The sequence below is a fragment of the Lolium rigidum genome, chromosome 6 (genome assembly GCF_022539505.1).
Source record: "Lolium rigidum isolate FL_2022 chromosome 6, APGP_CSIRO_Lrig_0.1, whole genome shotgun sequence".
NCBI lineage: Eukaryota > Viridiplantae > Streptophyta > Magnoliopsida > Poales > Poaceae > Lolium > Lolium rigidum.
Window position 1 is genome coordinate 171,773,929 of NC_061513.1, and position 20,439 is coordinate 171,794,367.

A 20,439-nucleotide genomic window follows, 5' to 3' on the forward strand; every position below is an offset into this window, starting at 1 on the left:
ACTTCGTCAATCTCAAGACCTGTCGAATCAAATTCTTGGACTCAGTCTCTCGGAGGTGCTCATAGGGTAGGGTGTGCATACGTGTGTTCGTAGGAATGAGTGTATGTACGTATGTGTGAACGTCTATAGTGAGTTTCGCAAAAAAATAAAATCCTCCACATGAATCGGTTACCTTTCTACAGATTTTACTGGGCCAATGTCTTACTGGTCTTTAAGCTAAGTAAAGCCGAAACCGAACATTCGCCTCATTCGGGCCCATCTTCGCAATGCTGACACTGATTACTGGGTCCTAGTTGTCGTAGAAAATGGACAACTGGGTCCCAGTAGTCAGTGTAAAGCCGTCCCCTTCCGCCCCATCTTCAAAACCCACACGGCCCTCTCCCATTTTGGAGCTCCCCCGCAACCGAACCCAAACCCCTTGACCGCTTGGCTTCTTCCCCGAAACCTCACTCCCCTCCTCACCTAGGGTTAGGGTTTCAACTCCACCGGCCGCTCCCCCGCTCCGATTCGAACGAATCCGCCCCCGCCCGCCATGGCCGCCGGCGTCCTGGTGGACTTCCCCTCCATGGGGTCGGCCTGCTACTTCCCCAGCCTCGAGTCCCTCCTCCGCGACTCCACCTCGCGCTTCCTCGCCGCCGTCTCCGCCGCCCCGGACCCGGACCTCACCAACTTCCGCTCCCTCTTCTCCCGCGTCCTCAGCACCTACCCGGACCCTCCGCTCGAGGCCGTCTGGTTCTTCTCCGCCCTCACCTTCCACGACGCCCCCGACGACCTCCGCTCCATCCTCCACCTCCTCTCCGCCTTCACCGCCGGCTCGCGCGACGCCGCCAAGCCCCTCGCGCTCCTCGCCCCCATCGTCTCCGAGCTCTTCCACTCCGCCAAGCCCCGCAGGGAGGTCGAGGCGCTCGTCGACGCCGTCCTCAGCTACATCAGCATCTGCTGCAGCCGCCCCGCACCCGCCCCCGGACCCGAGGTCAACGCCGACGCCGGGACGCTGCTGCCAGGGTTCGGGGAGCTCGTCAAGGTGTGGAGCGTGCGCAACTCCAGGGACAGGTGCCCGTTCCAGGTGCTCTTCCCGCTCGTCGGGGACGAGGCCAGGCGGGAGCTCATGAAGGAAGGCTGCACCGTCACTTTCCTCGCCGGGGTCGTCGTGGCCGAGGCCTTCCTGCTCAGGCTCTGCCTCAAGTTGCAGGGTGCGGCAGGGGTACCACGCGCTGAGCTGCAGAAGGAGCTAAGGATCTGGGCGGTTAGCTCCATCTCGGTCTTCCAGAACCAGGAATTCTTCGGTGAGTTCCCTTGATGATACAGCCATGTCCTCACTAATTGTTAGTTTCTCGCAGCATCACGTTTTCATTGCATTTTGCTGATTCATTTTACAGGAGTCCTGCTGAACATGCTCGTCAACCCTCCACTGCCTGTCTATTCACTGTTGGTATGTTATTATCCTCTACGCAAGAGCTATTTGGGGATACAGTGGTTTTTATGCATTAGATTTGCAACACATGACTAGTATTCATCAGCTGTTTACTCTGCATCATAGATCATTCTGAGTGTAACTTTCAGAGTATATCTCGTAGTCGCAGGGATCATAATATCTAGGAATGACCATTAACTTCATTACCTCATCCCTTAATTATCTGTTGTGTGAGTTAGTTAATTACCATATAGTATTACCTTTATGAGATAAGAACTGTGCAACTTGTTCCTTTGTACTCTGATTGTGCTTGGACTCAGGGGTCTTTCTTATCTTGTGGAAACTAGAGAGGAGAACAGTACTAGGACTATTATATTTCAGAAAGATGGTGTTACTATGCCATTTTTGCTGTTAATGTATCCACGAGGAGCCTTACTTGGGATGGAATTGTATATCATCTTTGCCATGTGCAAACATGTTGAAGTCGGATTTGTGGTGATCTTCTTATGCCCATCTATTTTGAAATATAATCACTGTCTATGAGTATGTTCTGTAGTGTGGACTGTTAAACTTGCAAGCATCACTCTGGCTTAAATGCCCAATTGTTATCGTGCTTACATCTCTTAGAGACTTACACCATAAACTATTGTTCAGGCCATGCTAGTTCCTTGCTAATGAAATAAGTTCACCAGCATCTTTCATCTAATTTTCAGACTTACTAAATTAAGTATACATACTAATTCTTGTTTATATTTGAATCATGACTCCTTGTTCAGTTTCTTGCATTTATTGTGCCAATAACATTCAGAAGAAATGAACTAACTGTTCACCCCTCATGCAATTTTAGTTGTGATCATGACATTATTAGTTTCTTCTGACATCTTATTGATGTTTCATTTTGTATTTTGGCCCATAACCCAGAGTGCTGATGATGAAATCTTGCTGAGAGATGTCCTTTATGATGCTCTGATCTTGGTGGATTATTCATTCCTCAGTGGAGCTGAAGTTGCTCAAGCTAATATTTCCCTTTTTCCCATTTTTGTGTCAAGATTGGTTATAACTGTTGATGCCATCAATGATGCCAGGTGATAAAGTGGTGGTTTTACATAAACCTGTCTGGTTTAAGAAAATTTCCTCTAATTTTTCTTCTTCTTTGTGATAGGCGCAAAGGAGATCAAGGGAGAGCAATCTCGTATATCAATGCCTTCTCAACTTCAAACATTCCCAGTTACCTCACTAGCTGGGCTATTCATGAAGCTGGCACTGACCAACTCGGCAAACCAATTGCTATCACACCTCAAGCCTTTCTGAGTAAGTAAATATGTGATAAGATCCTTTCGAGTAAAGTACAAAATGGGTGTTTCTTATTGTCTTTTATAGAGTAAGCGCTGAAGTTCTACGTGGTTGCTTTTCACAGAGTGGCTTGTAGATCTTGAAGATAAGGGGCTCAAAGTGTTTGGAGAGAACTTTTCAAGGATTAAGGAGAAGCTGATGCATGACGAGGGCAAGAATGATAACCAGAGCAGGATAAGTCATTCAGGTGCCGACCTTTTCTTCATTGATAAGAAGAGTCACCAGGAGGGTATGGACACAAAAGATGGTGAGGATGAAGAAGCCGTGGAGATGGAGACAGCGGATAATGCTTTCATGGCTGCTGCTCATTCTATGAAAGTGACGGCGAATGGCATAAGGAAAAGAAAGGATTGTGGAACTGAAGACGCAACAGCCATGAAGTTTGTGAAGTACAAGACTGAAGACAGCTCAGTTAAGGGTTACTTGCAGGCAACCAATGGCATGAGCAGTGGCAGCGAGGTGGAGAATCCACAGTCTGATGACGAGATGGAAGCCTAGAAGGAAACATTCACTAATGCTTACTTGAGGAGAGTCGTTTTGGAGGGTTCACTGGACAACTGCCTTTCTGCAAGACTGTTGTTGTTTTGCGTTCAGACTTCCGCCTCTTAATGATGTCGTGAAGTAGTATATCTCTTTTAGTTCATGCTCGATGATATGAGTTGAAGCGGTGTTCTCGGATCTGTAACACTTCCAGCGAGAGGCTTACGGATATTAGTAGTAACTGGTAGCTAACTTGACTTGCGCGTGATGCCATAAACTATTATCATGTTCCTTGTTGCAAGCAATCTGAGACTTCAAGATGTAGATCTGCTTTAAAGACTTTTGTAATGGTAGAGTACATTTCCTGTTATCCCTCGGGACCGTCTTGAATTAATGAATCATGACTTCCTTCTAGTTCGTAATTACCATGAATATTATGCCTGCAGTATACTTGTAATACCAAATGCTGAGGAGTTCTTGAGCTATTTGGCCAGTGATATTATCATGTGCCTTCTGTACCGTATGTTATATAAGTACAGTAAATATTTTCGTGCAGACTCTTGCTACGGATTGATAATTTGATAGCCAACGACGTAACTCTGGTAGGTTATGCATTTCCAAGCTTTTTCTCTGATCAAGGCAATTGTACGGGATGTTTCTGGTCTTCTCTTGGTTCGTTTCATTAGGGCATCTCGCGACGCTTGGTCTTCTCTTGGTTCGTTTCATTAGGGCATCTCGCGACTAAGCGTCCGTTTGTGTCCGGCGTGACCGGTGCGTCTGGCACTACCTCTAACGGGGCGATGCATAGTGACCGGGCCGTCTGCGGAGACGCAAACCTGGCCCAAATATGCGTCAGGTTTGCATCTCTGCGGATGCTGAGCGGACGCGCAAAGTGTCCGCACGGGCCCGCCTGGCAGGGACACAACTGCATCGTCTTCCGTGGCATTACTTGCGAGCGGCGCGCTGCAGCTTTTGCAGGGCCGCGTTAATGGTGCGCCTCGGCTTCCGCGAGCGTGCGCAGCGAGGCGGCGTTGCAGTGGCAGGCCATTGAAGGCAAGATGGCGTCGGAGCTCTTAAAGGGACGCCGCCGGCGGCCATTTCCCCGACCAAACCATTGCCACATCCCACGGTATCCACCCCACCGATGCCATGGGGAAGAAATGCTGGCCGTTCCGCAAGACCAAGAACGACCACGAGTCTAGCGGCTCGCGATCCAGCAAGAAGGCACGGGTTGGCCGGTACGTGCGCGTCGACTTCGCGCGGCAGCTATGGGAGGAAAACCGGCCGGTACCATGGCCGGACGCGAACTTGCCGGGAGGGGGCTGGTACCTCAACTCGAGGCGCGTGCCGGTTCCCCCCGTGCCGCGCGAGGGGCGAGAGCGGCGGGACGAGGTGCGCCGCCGCCGAGCGATCTTGCCGCCAGAACTGCGGGAGGATCCGGCGTACGCGATGAACTCCTACAACTGGATTTCATTCGGGTCGTCGGAGTTCGACGCGCGCCGCCGCGCTGGCTACCTCGCCGACGTAGACTACTTTGAGCGCGAGATCGCCGCAGAAGAAGAAGAGAACGACCAGGAGGACGAGGACGAGGACGAGGACGTGACCATGGTACAGTACGACCACGACGACGGCGGGCCGGCGTGGGATCCGGAGACCCAGCCGCCAGACATTTCCGAGGAGGAGGCCATTGCCATGGCACTGGCCAGCAGCCGAGCAGGGACGAGCTCAACGAGCTCGCTTTGTGGGACGGGCTCGCAATCCAGCTCCGCGAGTCGGCGCTCGCGCAGGGGAGGCCGACGACTCCTCCGGCCACGCCGACGCGTTCCAACGACCGCGCTCCGCCTCGTCGCTCCGGCGTGAGATCCCCGGCCACGAGCTCCTGCCCATGCGGCGGTACCTCCTCCGCCGCCGGCGTACGAGCTTCCATGACCGACGCCGGAGTTGATTGACCTCGTCAGCGACGACGACCAGTAGGCAGCACCTACTTTTAGCACGCCTTTCTGGCTTTTTTATGTTTTTTTATTAATGTAAATTATGGCTTCATGAATGAAAAAAAAATTATGCGTCGTGCCGCTGGAGCCACCCCCGACGTAAATGGACGCCCGGACGATTTCGACTATTTGGCCCGACGCAAACGCGTCCGTTTGGACGTCCGAAATGCGTCGCGCGTTTGGAGATGCCCTTAGTCACTAGGTGGTTTCCTGTAATACGCCTTCTTCCCCGGTAGGCGTATTCATAGTGACTGCGTACTCAGGCAGCCCAAATCCATGGCTTCCCTCCCTCTACCCGTTCTTCTCCACGCTCCATTGTCCTACCACCACGCTCCTACTTTATCACGGACCGCCATTTCTCCACACCTGACGCGACTCGCGGCGCACTCATCTCATTCCCACGCAAATGCGCGCCTCCGCACCAACGCGCAAGCCGATGAGCTCCGGTCCCACGCAGCGGCGCTGCAGGACTGCGCCGTCCGCCGAGCGCTCCGCTGCGGTCAGCAGCTCCACGCGCGGCTGCTCCGCTCCGCGCTGCAGCCGGACACGTTCCTCCTCGACTCGCTCCTCAACATGTACTGCAAGTGCGGCCGCCTGCTGGACGCACGAAGGGTGTTCGATGGAATGCCGCACAGAGACATCGTCGCCTGGACCACCATGGTATCCGCTCACGCCGCCGCGGGAGACTCCGAAGAGGCTCTGAATCTGTTTTGCCAGATGATTCAACAAGGACTCACTCCTAACGGCTTCACGCTCGCTTCGGTGCTTAAGGCCTGCTCGGTGGGTTCACACTCCAAGTTTACGCATCAGGTGCATGGTCAGGTGGTTAAGTTGCAAGGTTTGGACGACCCCTATGTTGGTTCCTCTCTGGTTGAATCTTACACGAGCTGCGGGGAGGTGGACGCTGCTGAGACAGTGCTGTTGGGCTTGCCCGAACGAAGCGACGTGTCATGGAATGCTCTGCTCAACGAGTATGCTCGGCGCGGCGACTACGGAAGGGTCATGCAGGTTTTCGATAAGTTGGCGGAATCCGGTGATGAGATAAGCAAGTATACTTTGCCTACTGTTCTCAAATGTTGTATGGAGCTCTGTCTCGCAAGATCTGGTCAGGCTGTTCATGCTCTGGTGATCAAGAGAGGGCTGGAAACCGATAATGTTCTGAGCAATTGCCTCATCGAAATGTACTCGAGGTGTCTATCTGCTGATGAGGCCTACGAAGTCTTTGCCAGGATAGATGAGCCTGATGTGGTGCATTGCAGTGCCATAATCTCTTCTTTCGGTCGACATGATATGGCTCGGGAAGCAGTTGATCTTTTCGTAAAGATGGCAGACATGGGAGTCATACCAAACCAATATACTTTTGTCTGCGTTGCGGGTGTTGCATCGAGAACTGGTGACGCAAAACTTTGTCGCAGTGTTCATGCACTTATTGTGAAAAGTGGATTTTCTGTGGCGAAATTAGTGGCTGATGCCATTCTAAGTATGTATGTGAAAGTTGGTGCTGTTCAAGATGCGACTGTCGCTTTTCATCTTATGCGTCAGCCTGACACATTCTCGTGGAACACATTTCTCTCCGGATTTTATAGCGAAAGCAACGGTGAGCAAGGTTTGAGGATTTTCAAGCACATGACTTGCGAAGGCGTTTTAGCCAACAAGTATACTTATGTAGGCGTTTTGAGATGCTGCACTAGTTTGATGAACCTGAGGTATGGTACTCAGGTTCATGCATGTCTTCTGAAAAGTGGGTTGCAAAGCGATACTGATGTTTCCAGAGTGCTTCTTGACATGTATGCACAATCAGGCTGCTTGACAAGTGCGCGCCTGGTATTTGATCAACTGAAAGAGAGAGATGATTTCACTTGGACAGTGATTATGTCAGGATATGCTAAAACGGAGGAGTCTGAGAAGGTGATTGAATATTTCCGTTCAATGTTGCAAGAAAACAGAAGGCCTAATGATGTCACACTAGCAGTTTCTTTGGGTGTTTGCTCTGATATGGCATCCTTAGGCAGCGGGCTCCAGCTTCATTGCTGGGCCATCAAGTCTGGCTGGAACAGTTCAGTCGTTTCTGGTGCTCTAGTTGACATGTATGCGAAGTGTGGGAGCATAACAGATGCTGAGAGGCTATTTTACGAGTCAGAAACACGTGATCAAGTTGCATGGAATACAATCATATGTGCTTATTCTCAACATGGTCATGGATACAAGGCACTGGATGCATTCAAGCAGATGGTAAATGATGGGAAAAGACCAGATGATATCACATTTGTAGGTGTTCTCTCAGCGTGTAGCCATGCAGGATTGCTTGATGAGGGAAGGAAGTATTTCAAATTGTTGAGTAGTGTATATGGAATTACTCCTACGATGGAGCACTATGCTTGCATGATTGATATTCTGTCGAAGGCTGGAAGACTAGCTGAGGCTGAATCTCTTATCAATACGATGCCATTGACCCCAGATTCATCCATATGGAGGACCATTTTGGGAGCATGCAGGATACATGGAAATACCGAGGTTGCTAAGAGAGCAGCAGAAAAATTGTTTGAGTTAGAGCCACAAGATGTTTCTTCTTCCATATTGTTGTCAAACATTTATGCAGATTTAGGAAGGTGGAGTGATGTCAATAGGCTTAGGAATATGCTACTGGATCGTGGAATAAAAAAGGAACCAGGGTGTAGCTGGATTGAAGTCAATGGCCAGATTCACGTATTCCTGTCGCAAGATGGATATCCAAAGTATTAGAATTTGTTTGGTACATGCCTTTTGTTCCCATAGTCTGAAATGCCACCATGGACTGCAGGTCTGCAGCCATACAGAAACTATGCGAAGAAAAGCCGGTCTCAAGTATATATGGCTGGTTCTGTACTTCTGTATGCTGATACAAAGTGCTAAGGTAAATCCCATTTTATATAGATGTAAACACTGAAAATGCTGCATCTGTATTACTGGATCGTTTTTCAGTCTATTTATCTTATTTATTAAGCAGGTGACTACCAACTGAAACATGCTGCTGGATACTTCAGTTGCCTGAAGAGTTCGATAGGTATAAGCTGCCCACTTAACTGGCAAGTCTTGATTCTTAGTTTGAATCGCATGCTAACCTGCAATTTCATAAGGGATATAACATACAGAAAATCCATCAACCAAATCAGTGCATTTTTTTATTACATCACATAATAGGATGGATGCTGACTAAGGAAAGGTTCCTTACTCAAGGCATATGGAAATAGTCACACAATCTTGCTTCTAATCGTGAGCTAAGGTATGGTTAAGAATCAATTTGGGACAGGGAGAGTCTGATTATGACCTACATCAGTTGGTACCGGATTGCTCATCTCGCATTTGTAGTCCAACTGGGATACTTGTGCAGGTGGAGTGACTAGCTTGTTGACCAACTTAAGTAGGATCCTTTCGAGTTCTTCGCCATTACACCATGGGTGAACCTCAGCTTTGATAAGCTGCGGATTGCTCCTGATGAGATTCCAGAGGGGGTAATTCTCCTTTGGCATGACATAGTCCCCTTCGCTTAGCTTAAGGGAGGGACAGTAATCCCCCTTCCCATCGCCAATATAGATGAATTGCTTGTTCTTGGCACTGTCTGTTGCCTGAATCCTCTCGATGATCTTGCCCTGCACATGGTAAGTACAATTTTAGTTCATGGGGGCCATGGTGGGTTTTCATTGGTCACAACCTCTTTTCATGTGAACATTGTACTGATATTTTAGCAGAAGTAAGTTCCTTAATTAATTATTAACCGTTTAGCAACAGATCATGTCTAAGATTCTAAATGCAGAACACACCATTATACTGAGTGGTATATATTGTTTCTTCTGTCCCCATCACTCACGTGCATTGAGTAAAGCAACTGAATCTGTAAATTAACACGTGAACTGATCTGGCATCCTACTGTCCATACCTTGCACATGTTCTCAGGACACAGGCTGCATCCATGGGGCGAGCTGGTAGGGTCATGGAAGGGCGAGATCCTCAGCCTCCCGTCGGCGTCCACACGCGCGGGGTTGGTGTTGATCACGGAGAAGCAGCCGAGGACCCCGTGGTGCTCCAGGACGGTCTCGATGAAGAAGGCGTTGGCGTCGCTCACCACCTTCAAATCACACCTGCAACGCGCACCTACCACCATCAAGATCCAGAGCTCCAGCTACCACCGCCACCGGGCGAGAAACCAAGAACAGATATGACATATCGATCGGCATGCATCCATCCATAGTGGCTGCAGTGCGCATGTACCCTAATGCCGACGCCGTTCTGATGGCGGAGAGGACGTGCGCGTCGAGCGGCGCGCTCCTGAGGCACTCGCGGATGTCGTCGGCCGACCTCCCCTGCGCGTGGAGCTCCCCCATCATCCTGTCCTGGAAGATATCAAGACGAGTCTCCGTTGAGCCTCAGCCGGGAGAAGCACCACAAATCTGCGCGTGCAAGATACGGGTATCATACCATGAGGGAGTTCCAGCGCATGGTGGGGCGCAGGCGGTTGAAGGCGTCGGCGGCGCCGAGCTTGGTGATGACCCAGTCGTCGCTGTCCCACTCGATGATGGTCTTGTCGAAGTCGAACACCACCACCACGGCGGCGGCGGCGGCGGCGGTGGCCATCTGCGGATCGGTGGCTGCCTGCCTGCCTGAGGAAGAGACGGCGGAGGGTGATGCACGTCTCGTCTCCGACGTTTGCGACCTGCTACAAGTCCGGGCGTGGTTGCTTTATTTGTTTGTTTCTGTTGGTCTCGGCGTGTTTTTATAGCCAGCCGTCGCTGTGGCCAGCTGGTGACTTGGATGGCTCCACACCGCCACATGTGACCGTTCTCCTGTATTTGTGTTTCCATTCGCTTTTGCTCGCCGTATGATAACTGGTGTCTACTCCCTCCGTTCTGAAATGTAAGACGTCCAAGGAAATTCCGACAGCCCCAAATTACTGTGAAAGTACGTTTGTACCCCCGATCGTTTTGTTTATTCTACCGCGATTGCCCCAACGATGTGCTTCTTCCTCGCCCGGCTTCTTCCCCGCGCCGCCGCCCAGATGCGCCTCACCCAGTGCGCCGCCGCCCTCCTTGGTCTTGCTCGCCCAGCACCTCGCCGCACCAGGTGCTTCTCGTCGCCCAGCGCATCGCCGCTCCCCTTGCTCCTGCTCGCCCAACATCTCGCCGGCCCATGTGCTGCTCCTCGCCCAGAATCTCACCATCCGAGGTGCTCCTGCTCGCCCAGCACCTCGCCGGTGGCGATCTGCGGTACAAACACCTCACCAGCTTCTCCTCCTAGCCGCCTCCACAGCAGATCGCTGGCTCCATCTTCTCGTCTCCCGAGCAGCAGCAGATCGCTGGCTCCATCACCTCGTCTCCCCAGCAGCAGCAGATGGATACTCCTCATTAGCATTAGATCGCCACCCCGAGCAGCAGCAGGTAGCCATGGTTATGCCAGACCTTAATTCGAGTCCACCTGAAGAAGAAGGCACCTGGGCTGAAGAAGATGCTATATCAGCACTCTAGCAACTCTGAAAATATTGGTTCCTGAACTGCTATGAATAAACGCTGATAAGTTTGTCCCGTCTGCAAAATCTAATCGACAAACTAAGATTCACAATCTTTAAACATCCATCATTATAGACCTTGGTTAACATAACGAAAAAAGAACCAAACCATATCTTGTTATGGTTGCAGGACAACTTCTCACACATATTTTTCAAGAGATTGTCAGGTGCATAAACTACTCTACCACACCTTGTTTAGCTATAAATTGAAAGTAAGATTGCATAACACCATAAACATGCACATGGAAGACAACCAGATGAGATTAAAACCAAAAACGGTAATTCCAATTCCAAATTCATCCAAATCTCAGAAATCAAGAATTAAAAACAAATACTGGTAGAAATTTCCAAAACCAGGTCTCAGCATAGAGCCTTTGTACATATGCAGAAATGTCCAAAACCAAGTCTAATAGTAGCAAGCATGGAAGGAAGTCATGATATCAAGCATGGAAGGAGGTCATGGTCTTAGCATGCTCTCTATCCTCTGTTACAACCTTGATCATTCATCTTCTTATTTTGAGCAACCATTTCATGCATATTATTAGAACTCTAGTGTATAAATCCTACAAACAGAGAGTTTTACAATGAGAGTGCACATCAATTTTTGTTGTGATTGACAGCAGCAGTAAGTGAACACATGGGAACCGGCCGAAGCTTTGCATTGTGTCAACTACAAGCTCCTGCATGATCAGATGACAGCCAAATTTTGCAGATCTAACCTGCATAGTAAAAACACCAGCAAATTTCAACTTACTACAAGCAGCAAATGTAATTCCCTATGCACCAAACTTTGTGGTAGTTTTGCACGATGCATTGTACTGATAAACAAAAAGTCTAATAATGAAATGGTCTGGTGTGATACCAATTTGTTTTTTGACAGCGGTCAGATGTGGTACCTGTTAGAGATAGAGTTGTGTCTTGTTAAATACGGAAGTTAGAGTCCGTGATACTCTCCCTCTCCCCAATGTAATCTCCCATGTAAATCTTCTATATAAGGAAACGCTCAAGGAGGGCTCGGGTATCCGAGTAGATCCTCTCTACCTGATCTTTTACATGGTATCAGGCCGGCTCTTCCGCCGACAAAACTGATCGACAAACTTCCTTCCCCACCGTCGCCGCCACCTTCCAATCTGGCCATGGCGTCCTCGTCTGCAGCGCCGATCAACCTTGGCCAGCCTCCGTCCGACAAACTCAATCGGGCAAACTACTCAGGGTGGCGTGCCCAGGTTCTGCCCCCGATCCGCGGCGCTCGTCTGTTCGGTCTCCTCGATGGCACCGACGCGGCCCCGCCGGAGACAATCGAGGTGCAACCTGCTGACAAAGATAAAGATCAAACCCCAACTACTGCACCGAACCCAGCCTACGACGCGTGGATCTCCCGCGATCAGATCGTTTTGGGCTATCTCCTTCAGTCGATCGGACCAGAGGTCCTTCCTCATGTCCAGCGTATCGAGACTGCTACCGGTGTCTGGAAAGCAGTTGAGGAGATCTTTTACAGTACCTAGTGCCTTTTGAGGTTAAAAAACCAGGAAACTCGCACAAACATGATTTTTAGAAAGATACTTAGTTCTCCCGATCAGTCCTGAACCTAACTCTACTCTCCGTAAAACTAACCAGCGTTCCTAATATATATCCGGTGAGAAATTATTGACAAACAGTTGCATCCACTCAATTGTAGTACTAGCTCGTACAACCCTAAGTTAACAAGCATTTCAGACTTATTTGTCCATGTCCCCTAGATCTTCTTCCACTGCATTTGGTGCACCTGAGAGCGATGTTTCCAAAATTATGCAGGCTTGAGAGACATAGATGAATCAAAATAATGCACATGATTCAGATGAGAGAATCAAAACTAGACAGACCTAAGGGACAAAGTTATCTTCCATTATGGTAAACAGCACATGCGCCAACACTAAATATTACTCCAAAATCACTAGTACCAACTTCCTTTCAAAAACAAAGATCCAAATTTTCAGATACATAGTTTGTTCACTGGAAGATACTCAGCACATTATGTTGCCTGGGACCACTGAAACTACTGATTTACTCCTTCGGTTCTGAACCAAGTTTTGTGGCTGTTAGAACTCTGAAATTAAATGAATTGTGTTCGAATCAGACCTAAATTCAAGTGTCACCGAATACTTTAGACTGAATAATCAATATAAGGAGGAAGTGGCCGAGGCTGTCCTTGGGGAAGTGCAGAACATACTATGAGGGAGACGAGGTTCCAGTGCCGCACCTTGAGAAGCAGGCGCACCTCGCTGAGGAACTCCCGCACCACTGCCACGCCTCCAGGACAGCCGCTTCACCGTGATCTCCTGCCGGCCCTCCAGCACGGTCTGAATCAAAGCGAGAAGGACAAAGGAGGTGTGTGAGGTTGCGAGGTGCTTGCAGATTGTGGACGGAGCGGAAGCCGCCGCGGCCAAGCAGATTGTGCTCCGAGAAGCTAGCCTGCGGTAGCGGACTCCAGCACAGGTAGGTCTACGGGTTCACTGGCTCGCCTGCCGCGACGCGCCTGTGCCATCGTCGTCGTTCCCCGCAGATCGAGCGCATAAAAGTTTGACCTTTGACCTTGAAAGGAAGAGGAGATTCCTGGAGGAGAAAGGCGACGGTGGGAAGGGAGAGGAAGATGCCGGCGGAGATCGGGTAAACAGGGGCGGTGCCGACGCGGGCCATGTAGGGCGGCGCGGGCGACGGAGAGGAAGCGGGTGACGGAGGAGAAGGGAGCGGGGGCGAAGCGAAGGTGCGAGGCGACCATGGAGCGAAACCTGCGGGACGCAACTAACGCGTGAGGGTAGAATGGGAAACACGGAAAATATTTGTGCGTGACAAAATTTCAACGTGAATCCTCCGACGTCTTACATTTCAGAACGGAGGGAGTATATCCAATTGGCTGACTTGCACTTGCATTTTGCTCTGTTAAATGGTTATATCACGATAAAGGTAGTGGAAGACCTTTTTTTTGCGAGGAAAAGATAAATGAAGACCTTGACTCTAGAAACAAAGAAAGGTGGAAATTAGTTGTGATCATGCTCTGTTCCAATCTTCGGTAGCCTATCTTAATTTTGCTTGACTTGGAGGCCATTGCGCATGAAATTAGTTGTGACCTTGACTCGGAGGGCATTGGGAATGAAAACGCAATACATTTTTATTTCATCCATCCCAAATTAGTTGTCTCAGGTATATCTAATCGTATGTATTTGGGAGGAAGTAGTAGTTTTTACGAGTAGCAGAGCATACAGATAGAATTTTGTTCGATTTTCTTGTGATTATGTTTTGTTGCAATTGTCGGTATCCTATCTTAATTTTGCTTCTGCTCTGCTGTTAGCTTCTTTTTTTTGCATGTAAAAAGGACCATTATTAAGAAGTTGGAGCTACAAACAGCTCACTCTCGACCTCCTGAATAACAACATCAGGGCCCGAGCCGAGCCAGACGACAGTTCTTTGTTCACCCAACCATCTATCGTGCAAAGTGACATGTCTGGTCTTTTCATTCACAAGAATAATGGGTACGTATCAACTCAAATGGCACATTGGCACCTGTGCTCGTGGAGGAACTGTAATATTCGCAAGTCGCAACACTTGTACAGTCGTGCTGGCATGGACAGCATAGCACTACCCGTTCCATCAGATGCCCACTTTTCTTTTGCTAATATATTGTGGTCGGCCTACCCGCGTGTCTTAACAAGAAATAAAGTACTCCCTCCTACTCCGTATAATACTCTCTCCGTCCCACAAAAAATGTCTCAACTTTGTCAAAATTTAGATGTATCTATATACTAGATACTGTCTACATACATTCAAATTTTAACAAATTTAAGATATTTTTGGTGGGATGGAGGAAGTAATAAATATCGTGGTTTTAGTTCAACATTGAACTATAACCACATTACTTATTATTGATTGGAGGAAGTACATCTTTTGGTTGAACACATTAAAGGGGGAAAACCTGTTTGGGGTGTTGCTTTGCTCACCGTTCAGGATATCAGGCTAGGAAGAAGCACAAAATGTATGCATATGTACGCTGTCCTATTTGCTAGCTTCAGATAACCAACTCGATCCAACAATCCATCGTGCAAAGTAACCCGTCCGGTCTTTTCATTCACAAGATCGCAAGAATAAGGGGCACGTATCAAATCAAATGGCACCTGTGCTCGTGCAGGAACTGTAGTATTCGCAACACTTGTACATTTGTGCTGTCGTGTAGAATAGCACTACCCTTTCGATGAGACCGCCATTTGTTTTGCTAATATATTGTTCTCGGATAGCCTTGTCTTGAAATGAAATAAATGTATTCCATTCGGTCCATGGTAAGTGTTGGAAAGTAAGCCTCTATTTTTTTTTTTTTTTATGGATCGAAGAGAGTACATATTTTTCACAGGAATAAAGGTGTACAAATTTGTAGAAGTGTTGCCTTGCTACTCACTACTAGATCAGGCTAGAAGCATGTATGGAGACCGGTGTTTTAGCTCTCGAATGCATATGCTTCCTAAAAAAAATACATTTTAAGCATAGTTGGAAATTTCACAGTATTAAAAAAATGCCGCACATCCATCTCCAGTCCTACATGCTTAAAAAGTAGTTTCAGAAAAAAAACGATTTTTTTGTACGGCTTGTGTAAAATAGGTAAAATTTCATGCTAAACATTTTTTACCTTTTTACAGCGTCCACAAAAAAGTTGGATTTTTGCGAAATATCACGTCCGCACATAGAATGTGGAGATATATGGGTGATTTTTTCTAAACTTTTTAATATTTTGATTTTTTTTTTGGTTAACGGAGCATATGCACCCGGGATCAAAAGTGAATTCCTGCAAATGTATGAATATGTTTGTTATCTTTTATGAGAAGTAAAACTTTGTTAAAAAGGTATATTCATGCTTTGCAACCAATGGTAAAAAACTTAGATATGTTACTTAGGCGTTAACCTCTACGAAGCACACACAAACTTCGTGCTTTGCAACCACTGGTAAAAAATAAATATGGTAATTAGGCGTTAACCTCTAGGAAGCCAATCACATACACTCTAAAAACCTCTTCGTAGCCCACATCCCTAATTGCAATGTCGGTAGAGGGAGAACCTTATACCATCGCTGCAACACTATATTGATAATGAAAGCAACAGTCAATTCGTGAGGAAATAAAGGGAGGATCGAGTCACCATCGATCACGGACACCGAGGAGATTGAGGAACTACAAGACTTTTAGTCGCACTATTATATGGATGCTTGTTGTAGCTTCCCAATCTTTAGGTGGAGTTGTTACTGTTTCTGTAGCTTCTTTGTAGGAGAGAGGCTAGCGACGAACCATAGCTATCTAGTGGTAGGAATCAACGTTTCAATTCGCCAGCGACGAGAGACGAGGGGAAACATCTAGAGTGTAATTTGTAGTGGTGGTGTCGACGGAATATATGCCCATTCACTTAATCCCCATCCTAGTGTTATTCGTTGTGAATGTGATCTACTCGATGGAGCATGTGGTTCACTTCTCGCTGTTTGTTCTTTCGTATATAGATCTTTATCATTATCGGTTTGTCTACGGAGCAGAGCAATAGTTTTTCAACCTCTTTTGTGAGGGGTGTGTCCTCGTGCATTCAAAAACATTATATTCTCACATATCGCGGTGTGCAACTCATGCAGATCTTGAAAACATGCAAGGTTGGTCCATCTTATACATGCATACTGGCATAGTCTTCCTTTGTTTTGTCACTAGAAGCATACAAACACATCTAGATGTAAGATATGAATGACGAAGGTAGAGATGTAATGTTGAAAAATCTCAATGTAACTCTCGAGTTTAGTTTATTAAGTTTCTATGCTGGTTGTGTCCATTTAAGCTCCATCATTGTTTTTGTAAGGGTACATTGCCCCTATGTGTGGTTTTGGTAATTAATGACAACCCCTATGGACTAATGTTTTCATTGAGTTTATATAAAGGAATATTTCATAGGTACTACTCTTACTCCATGTGTTGGATTCAAGTATGGATGCCATGAAGATAAAGGTATACCTTGTGTATTGGCATCAAGATCATTGATACAAGGTTGAGTTGGGCAAGTTCAAGATGAGCATCTTGAGTGAATCACATGCTTGAAGCTTGCCGTCCATTTGGTGATAATGGACATGTGAAGATATGCATCAATGAAGCTTTCCCATCATAGTGTATGGGGGAGCATTTGTGAGTCTTCACAAAGCAACAATGATCAAGTGAGACATTCCAGCTTGTGTAGAGCTTGAAGAGTTATTATCAAGATCAAGCGGGATGCGCAAGGCAAAGGTATGGCCTTGCTAGGTTTTCCTTTTACCGGTCTCAAGGTGGTTGTTGGGAGACCGGATTGTAGGATAAATAGCCGCACTATCAAGAGGGGCTTTCGGTTGAGTAACTTGATCACATCGTCTTAGGGAGCTCAATCCTTTCATATTCTTATTGCTTCTTGGTGTTTCTATGTGTAAGGTTCTTGAGCTTGTTGCTAGCTTTACAACAAGCCCAAGTTCATCGAAAACGGAGTTCGCATGCATCTTCTATTGTGTTTTCAAGCACTACAAGAAAAGTTGCCATGGCCGACGAAGTTGAAGTCGCGCCGTGGTTGCTGGTGTACCATGGCCGACGATTTTTGGTCCCTCCGTGGTGCATGTCAAAACTTTTTTTTTCTCGTTTTTGAGGCCACCTAGCCCGACGAAAGCGGCCAAAACGTCGCGTATGGTGGCCCGGGACGTGGTGCATCTCGAAATCTCGGGTTTGCCGGCCGAGTCAACGCAAATCCGCACCGCCGAGGGATGTAGGGCCCAGATGGCAGCCTCTCTGGCATTGTTTTTTTTCTCGATCGCGCCATCTCGTTCAACGTTCTCCGATCGAGCCGTTTACGATGCGGGATCATGGGTCCCGCATGTCATCCTCTATGAACCAAAATTCTTTCTATTCTTGGATTTTTTTGACCCCCGATTTCCGGCTACTTCCTTTTTCTTTTGATCCCTTGCCGCCTTGGAAACGTTGAGACCGCTGCCGCTAAATGGGACCCGCATGTCATCCTCTATGTGCAATCAACTTTCTTTTCTTGGAGTTTTTTTTGGCACCTCAAATTTGGTCACTTGCCTTTTTCTTTCGATCCCCTGCCGCCTCTCAAACGGTGATACCGCCGTCGCTAACCGGGACCCGCATGTCATCCTCTATGTACTATAAAACTTTCTTTTCTTGAATTATTTTTGGCACCTCGTATTTGGTCACTTACCTTTTTCTTTCGATCTCATGCCACGTTTGAAACGTTGAGGACCCTGCAGCTCATGGGACCCGCATGTCATCCTCTATGTACTATAAAAGTTTATTTTCTTGGTTTTTTTTCACCCTCTGATTTTTGGCAATTTCTTTTTTCTTTTGACCCCCTGCCGCCTCTCAAACGGTGATACCGCTGCTGCTAAATGGGACCCGCATGTCATCCTCTATGTACTATAAAACTTTCTTTTCTTGAATTATTTTTGGCTCTCGATATTTGGTCACTTGCGTTTTTTTCTTTCGATCTCATGCCACGTTTGAAACGTTGAGGAACCCGCTCGGCTCATGGGACCTCGCATGTCATCCTCTATGTGCTATAAAAGTTTATTTTCTAGGGATTTTTTTCACTCTCTCGATTTTTGTCTATTTCCTTTTTCTTTTGATGCCCCGCCTCCTTGGAAACGTTGAGTAAGCTCGCTTACTCATGGGACCCGCATGTCATCCTCTATGTACTATAAAACTTTCTTTTCTTGGATTTTTTTGGCACCTCATATTTGGTCACTTGCCTTTTTTCTTTCGATCCCTCGCCGCCTCTCAAACGGTGATAACGCTCGTCGCTAAATGGGACCCGCATGTCATCCTCTATGTACTATAAAACTTTCTTTTCTTGGATTTTTTTTGACACCTCATATTTGGTCACTTGCCTTTTTCTTTCGATCCCCCGTCGCCTCTCAAACGGTGATACCGCCGTCGCTAAATGGGACCCGCATGTCATCCTCTATGTAAATCATGTTTCTTTTCTTGAATTATTTTTGGCTCCCGATATTTGGTCACTTGCCTTTTTCTTTCGATCTCATGCCACGTTTGAAACGTTGAGGAACCTCGTCGGCTCATGGGACCCGCATGTCATCCTCTATGTGCTATAAAAGTTTCCTTTGTTGGATTTTTTTTCACCCGCTGATTTTTGGCTTGCCTTTTTCTTTTGATCCCCTGCCCCCTTTGAAACGTCGAGTAAGCCGCTGGCTCAAGGGACCCGCATGTCATCCTCTATGTCCATCAACTTTCTTTTCTTGGATTTTTTTTGACCCCCTAATTACTAGCTACTTTCTTTTTCTTTTGATCTCAAGCCGCATTTCAAACATTGAGACCGCTCGCTGCAAAATGGGACCCACATGTCATCCTCTATGTACAATAAATCTTGGATTATTTTTGGCTCCCGATATTTGGTCACTTGCCTTTTTCTTTCGATCTCATGCCGCCTTTGAAACGTTGAGTAAGTCGCCGGCTCATGGGTCCCGCATGTCATCCTCTACGAACAATAAAAGTTTCCTTTCTTGGAGTTATTTTTGACCCCTAATTTCTCGGCTATTTGCCTTTTTATTTCGATCCCCTGCCCCCTTTGAAACGATGAGGACGCTGTTGGCAGGTCGGTCCCACATGTCATCCTCCATGAACAATAAAAGTTTCCTTTGGTGGATTTATTTTTTACCCCTAATTAATTTCTGGCTATTTCCTTTTTTTTCCTTTTGATCCCCTGCCGCCTTGGAAACGTTGAGGATGCTGCTGCCTCATCGGTCCCGCATGTCATCCTCTCGTAACGATAAATGTTTTCTTTTCTTGGATTTTTTTACCAACCGATTTTTTATTTTTTTTATTTTCGACCCCTCGCCTTTGAAACGTTGACGACGCCGCCGGCTCATGGGTCCCCGATGTCAGCCTCCCCGTACAAGAAACATGTGATATCTTGATTATTTTGCGTACAATAAACAATGTATTTCGCTCTGAGCTATTGCAAACGGATAAATTAAATCTTTATTTTTACAACTTATATCTTGAATCTCCTTGTTTTTTGTTTTGGCGAAGCATAGGACTTTCCTGTTTTTTTTTTTTTTGAGAAAAATCCGAACTTTCATGTTCTGGAGTGGGCTGAAATTGTACGAGTCAAAAGGCCCAGAAGGATAGTTCGAAGGCCCAGATGTCCAGATCCAGCCCAATTGAAATCTTTATTTTCTTGGATTTTTTTCACCCCCTGATTTCTGGCTACATCATTTTTCTTTTGGTCCTGTGCCGCCTTGGAAACGTTGAGACCGCTGTTGCAAAATGGGACCCGCATGTCATCCTCTATGTACAATAAAGTTTCTTTTCTTGGATTACACTACAAGAAAAGTTGCCATGGCCGACGAAGTTGAAGTCGCGCCGTGGTTGCTGGTGTACCATGGCCGACGATTTTGGGTCCCTCCGTGGTGCATGTCAAAACTTTTTTTTTCTCGTTTTTGAGGCCACCTAGCCCGACGAAAGCGGCCAAAACGTCGCGTATCCGTGGTGCATGTCAAAACTTTTTTTTTCTCGCTTTTTGAGGCCACCTAGCCCGACGAAAGCGGCCAAAACGTCGCGTATGGTGGCCCGGACGTGGTGCACGCACTCGGGTTCGCCGGCCGAGTCAACGCAACCGCA

The 20,439-nt window shown here is 47.3% G+C and overlaps 3 protein-coding genes and 2 long non-coding RNA genes across 5 annotated transcripts; 3 read left to right on the forward strand and 2 right to left on the reverse strand.

The window, feature by feature from the left end:
* Positions 1-408: 408 nt before the first annotated feature.
* On the forward strand, positions 409-3,661 carry LOC124667167. The gene is made up of 5 exons (XM_047204486.1): positions 409-1,286; positions 1,380-1,432; positions 2,336-2,499; positions 2,577-2,725; positions 2,832-3,661. Exons 1-5 carry the CDS (start codon positions 533-535, stop codon positions 3,263-3,265), a joined length of 1,554 nt encoding a protein of 517 aa, XP_047060442.1. The 5' UTR covers positions 409-532; the 3' UTR covers positions 3,266-3,661.
* A 1,853-nt stretch (positions 3,662-5,514) lies between these two features.
* On the forward strand, positions 5,515-8,032 carry LOC124663556 (pentatricopeptide repeat-containing protein At4g13650-like). The gene has a single exon (XM_047201244.1). It carries the CDS (start codon positions 5,515-5,517, stop codon positions 7,978-7,980), a length of 2,466 nt encoding a protein of 821 aa, XP_047057200.1. The 3' UTR covers positions 7,981-8,032.
* Positions 8,033-8,037: 5 nt separating this feature from the next.
* Positions 8,038-9,515, forward strand: LOC124666713. Its single transcript, XR_006990994.1, has 3 exons — positions 8,038-8,131; positions 8,225-8,281; positions 9,172-9,515. It is a non-coding gene; the product is annotated as an uncharacterized LOC124666713 (long non-coding RNA).
* On the reverse strand, positions 8,336-9,938 carry LOC124666711 (thiamine phosphate phosphatase-like protein). Its single transcript, XM_047204042.1, has 4 exons — positions 9,694-9,938; positions 9,487-9,608; positions 9,155-9,356; positions 8,336-8,867 (listed from the first exon to the last, which is right to left on the reverse strand). The coding sequence occupies exons 1-4, from the start codon at positions 9,847-9,849 to the stop codon at positions 8,514-8,516; spliced, it is 834 nt and encodes a 277-aa protein (XP_047059998.1). The 5' UTR covers positions 9,850-9,938; the 3' UTR covers positions 8,336-8,513.
* A 479-nt stretch (positions 9,939-10,417) lies between these two features.
* Positions 10,418-13,514, reverse strand: LOC124666712. Its single transcript, XR_006990993.1, has 3 exons — positions 12,987-13,514; positions 12,279-12,542; positions 10,418-11,673 (listed from the first exon to the last, which is right to left on the reverse strand). It is a non-coding gene; the product is annotated as an uncharacterized LOC124666712 (long non-coding RNA).
* Between the last annotated feature and the right edge of the window lie 6,925 nt (positions 13,515-20,439).

Excerpts from the sequence above, each read along its gene's own strand:
- LOC124663556 (XM_047201244.1), top strand. The coding sequence starts at position 5,515 with ATGGCTTCCCTCCCTCTACCCGTTCTTCTCCACGCTCCATTGTCCTAC.
- LOC124667167 (XM_047204486.1), top strand. The coding sequence starts at position 533 with ATGGCCGCCGGCGTCCTGGTGGACTTCCCCTCCATGGGGTCGGCCTGC. Across the intron at positions 1,433-2,335 it reads TGCCTGTCTATTCACTGTTG|AGTGCTGATGATGAAATCTT; the intron begins GTATGTTATTAT and ends CCCATAACCCAG. Across the intron at positions 2,726-2,831 it reads CACACCTCAAGCCTTTCTGA|AGTGGCTTGTAGATCTTGAA; the intron begins GTAAGTAAATAT and ends TGCTTTTCACAG.
- LOC124666711 (XM_047204042.1), bottom strand. The coding sequence starts at position 9,849 with ATGGCCACCGCCGCCGCCGCCGCCGCCGTGGTGGTGGTGTTCGACTTC. Across the intron at positions 9,357-9,486 it reads AGAACGGCGTCGGCATTAGG|GTGTGATTTGAAGGTGGTGA; the intron begins GTACATGCGCAC and ends TGCGCGTTGCAG. Across the intron at positions 8,868-9,154 it reads GTCCTGAGAACATGTGCAAG|GGCAAGATCATCGAGAGGAT; the intron begins GTATGGACAGTA and ends TACCATGTGCAG.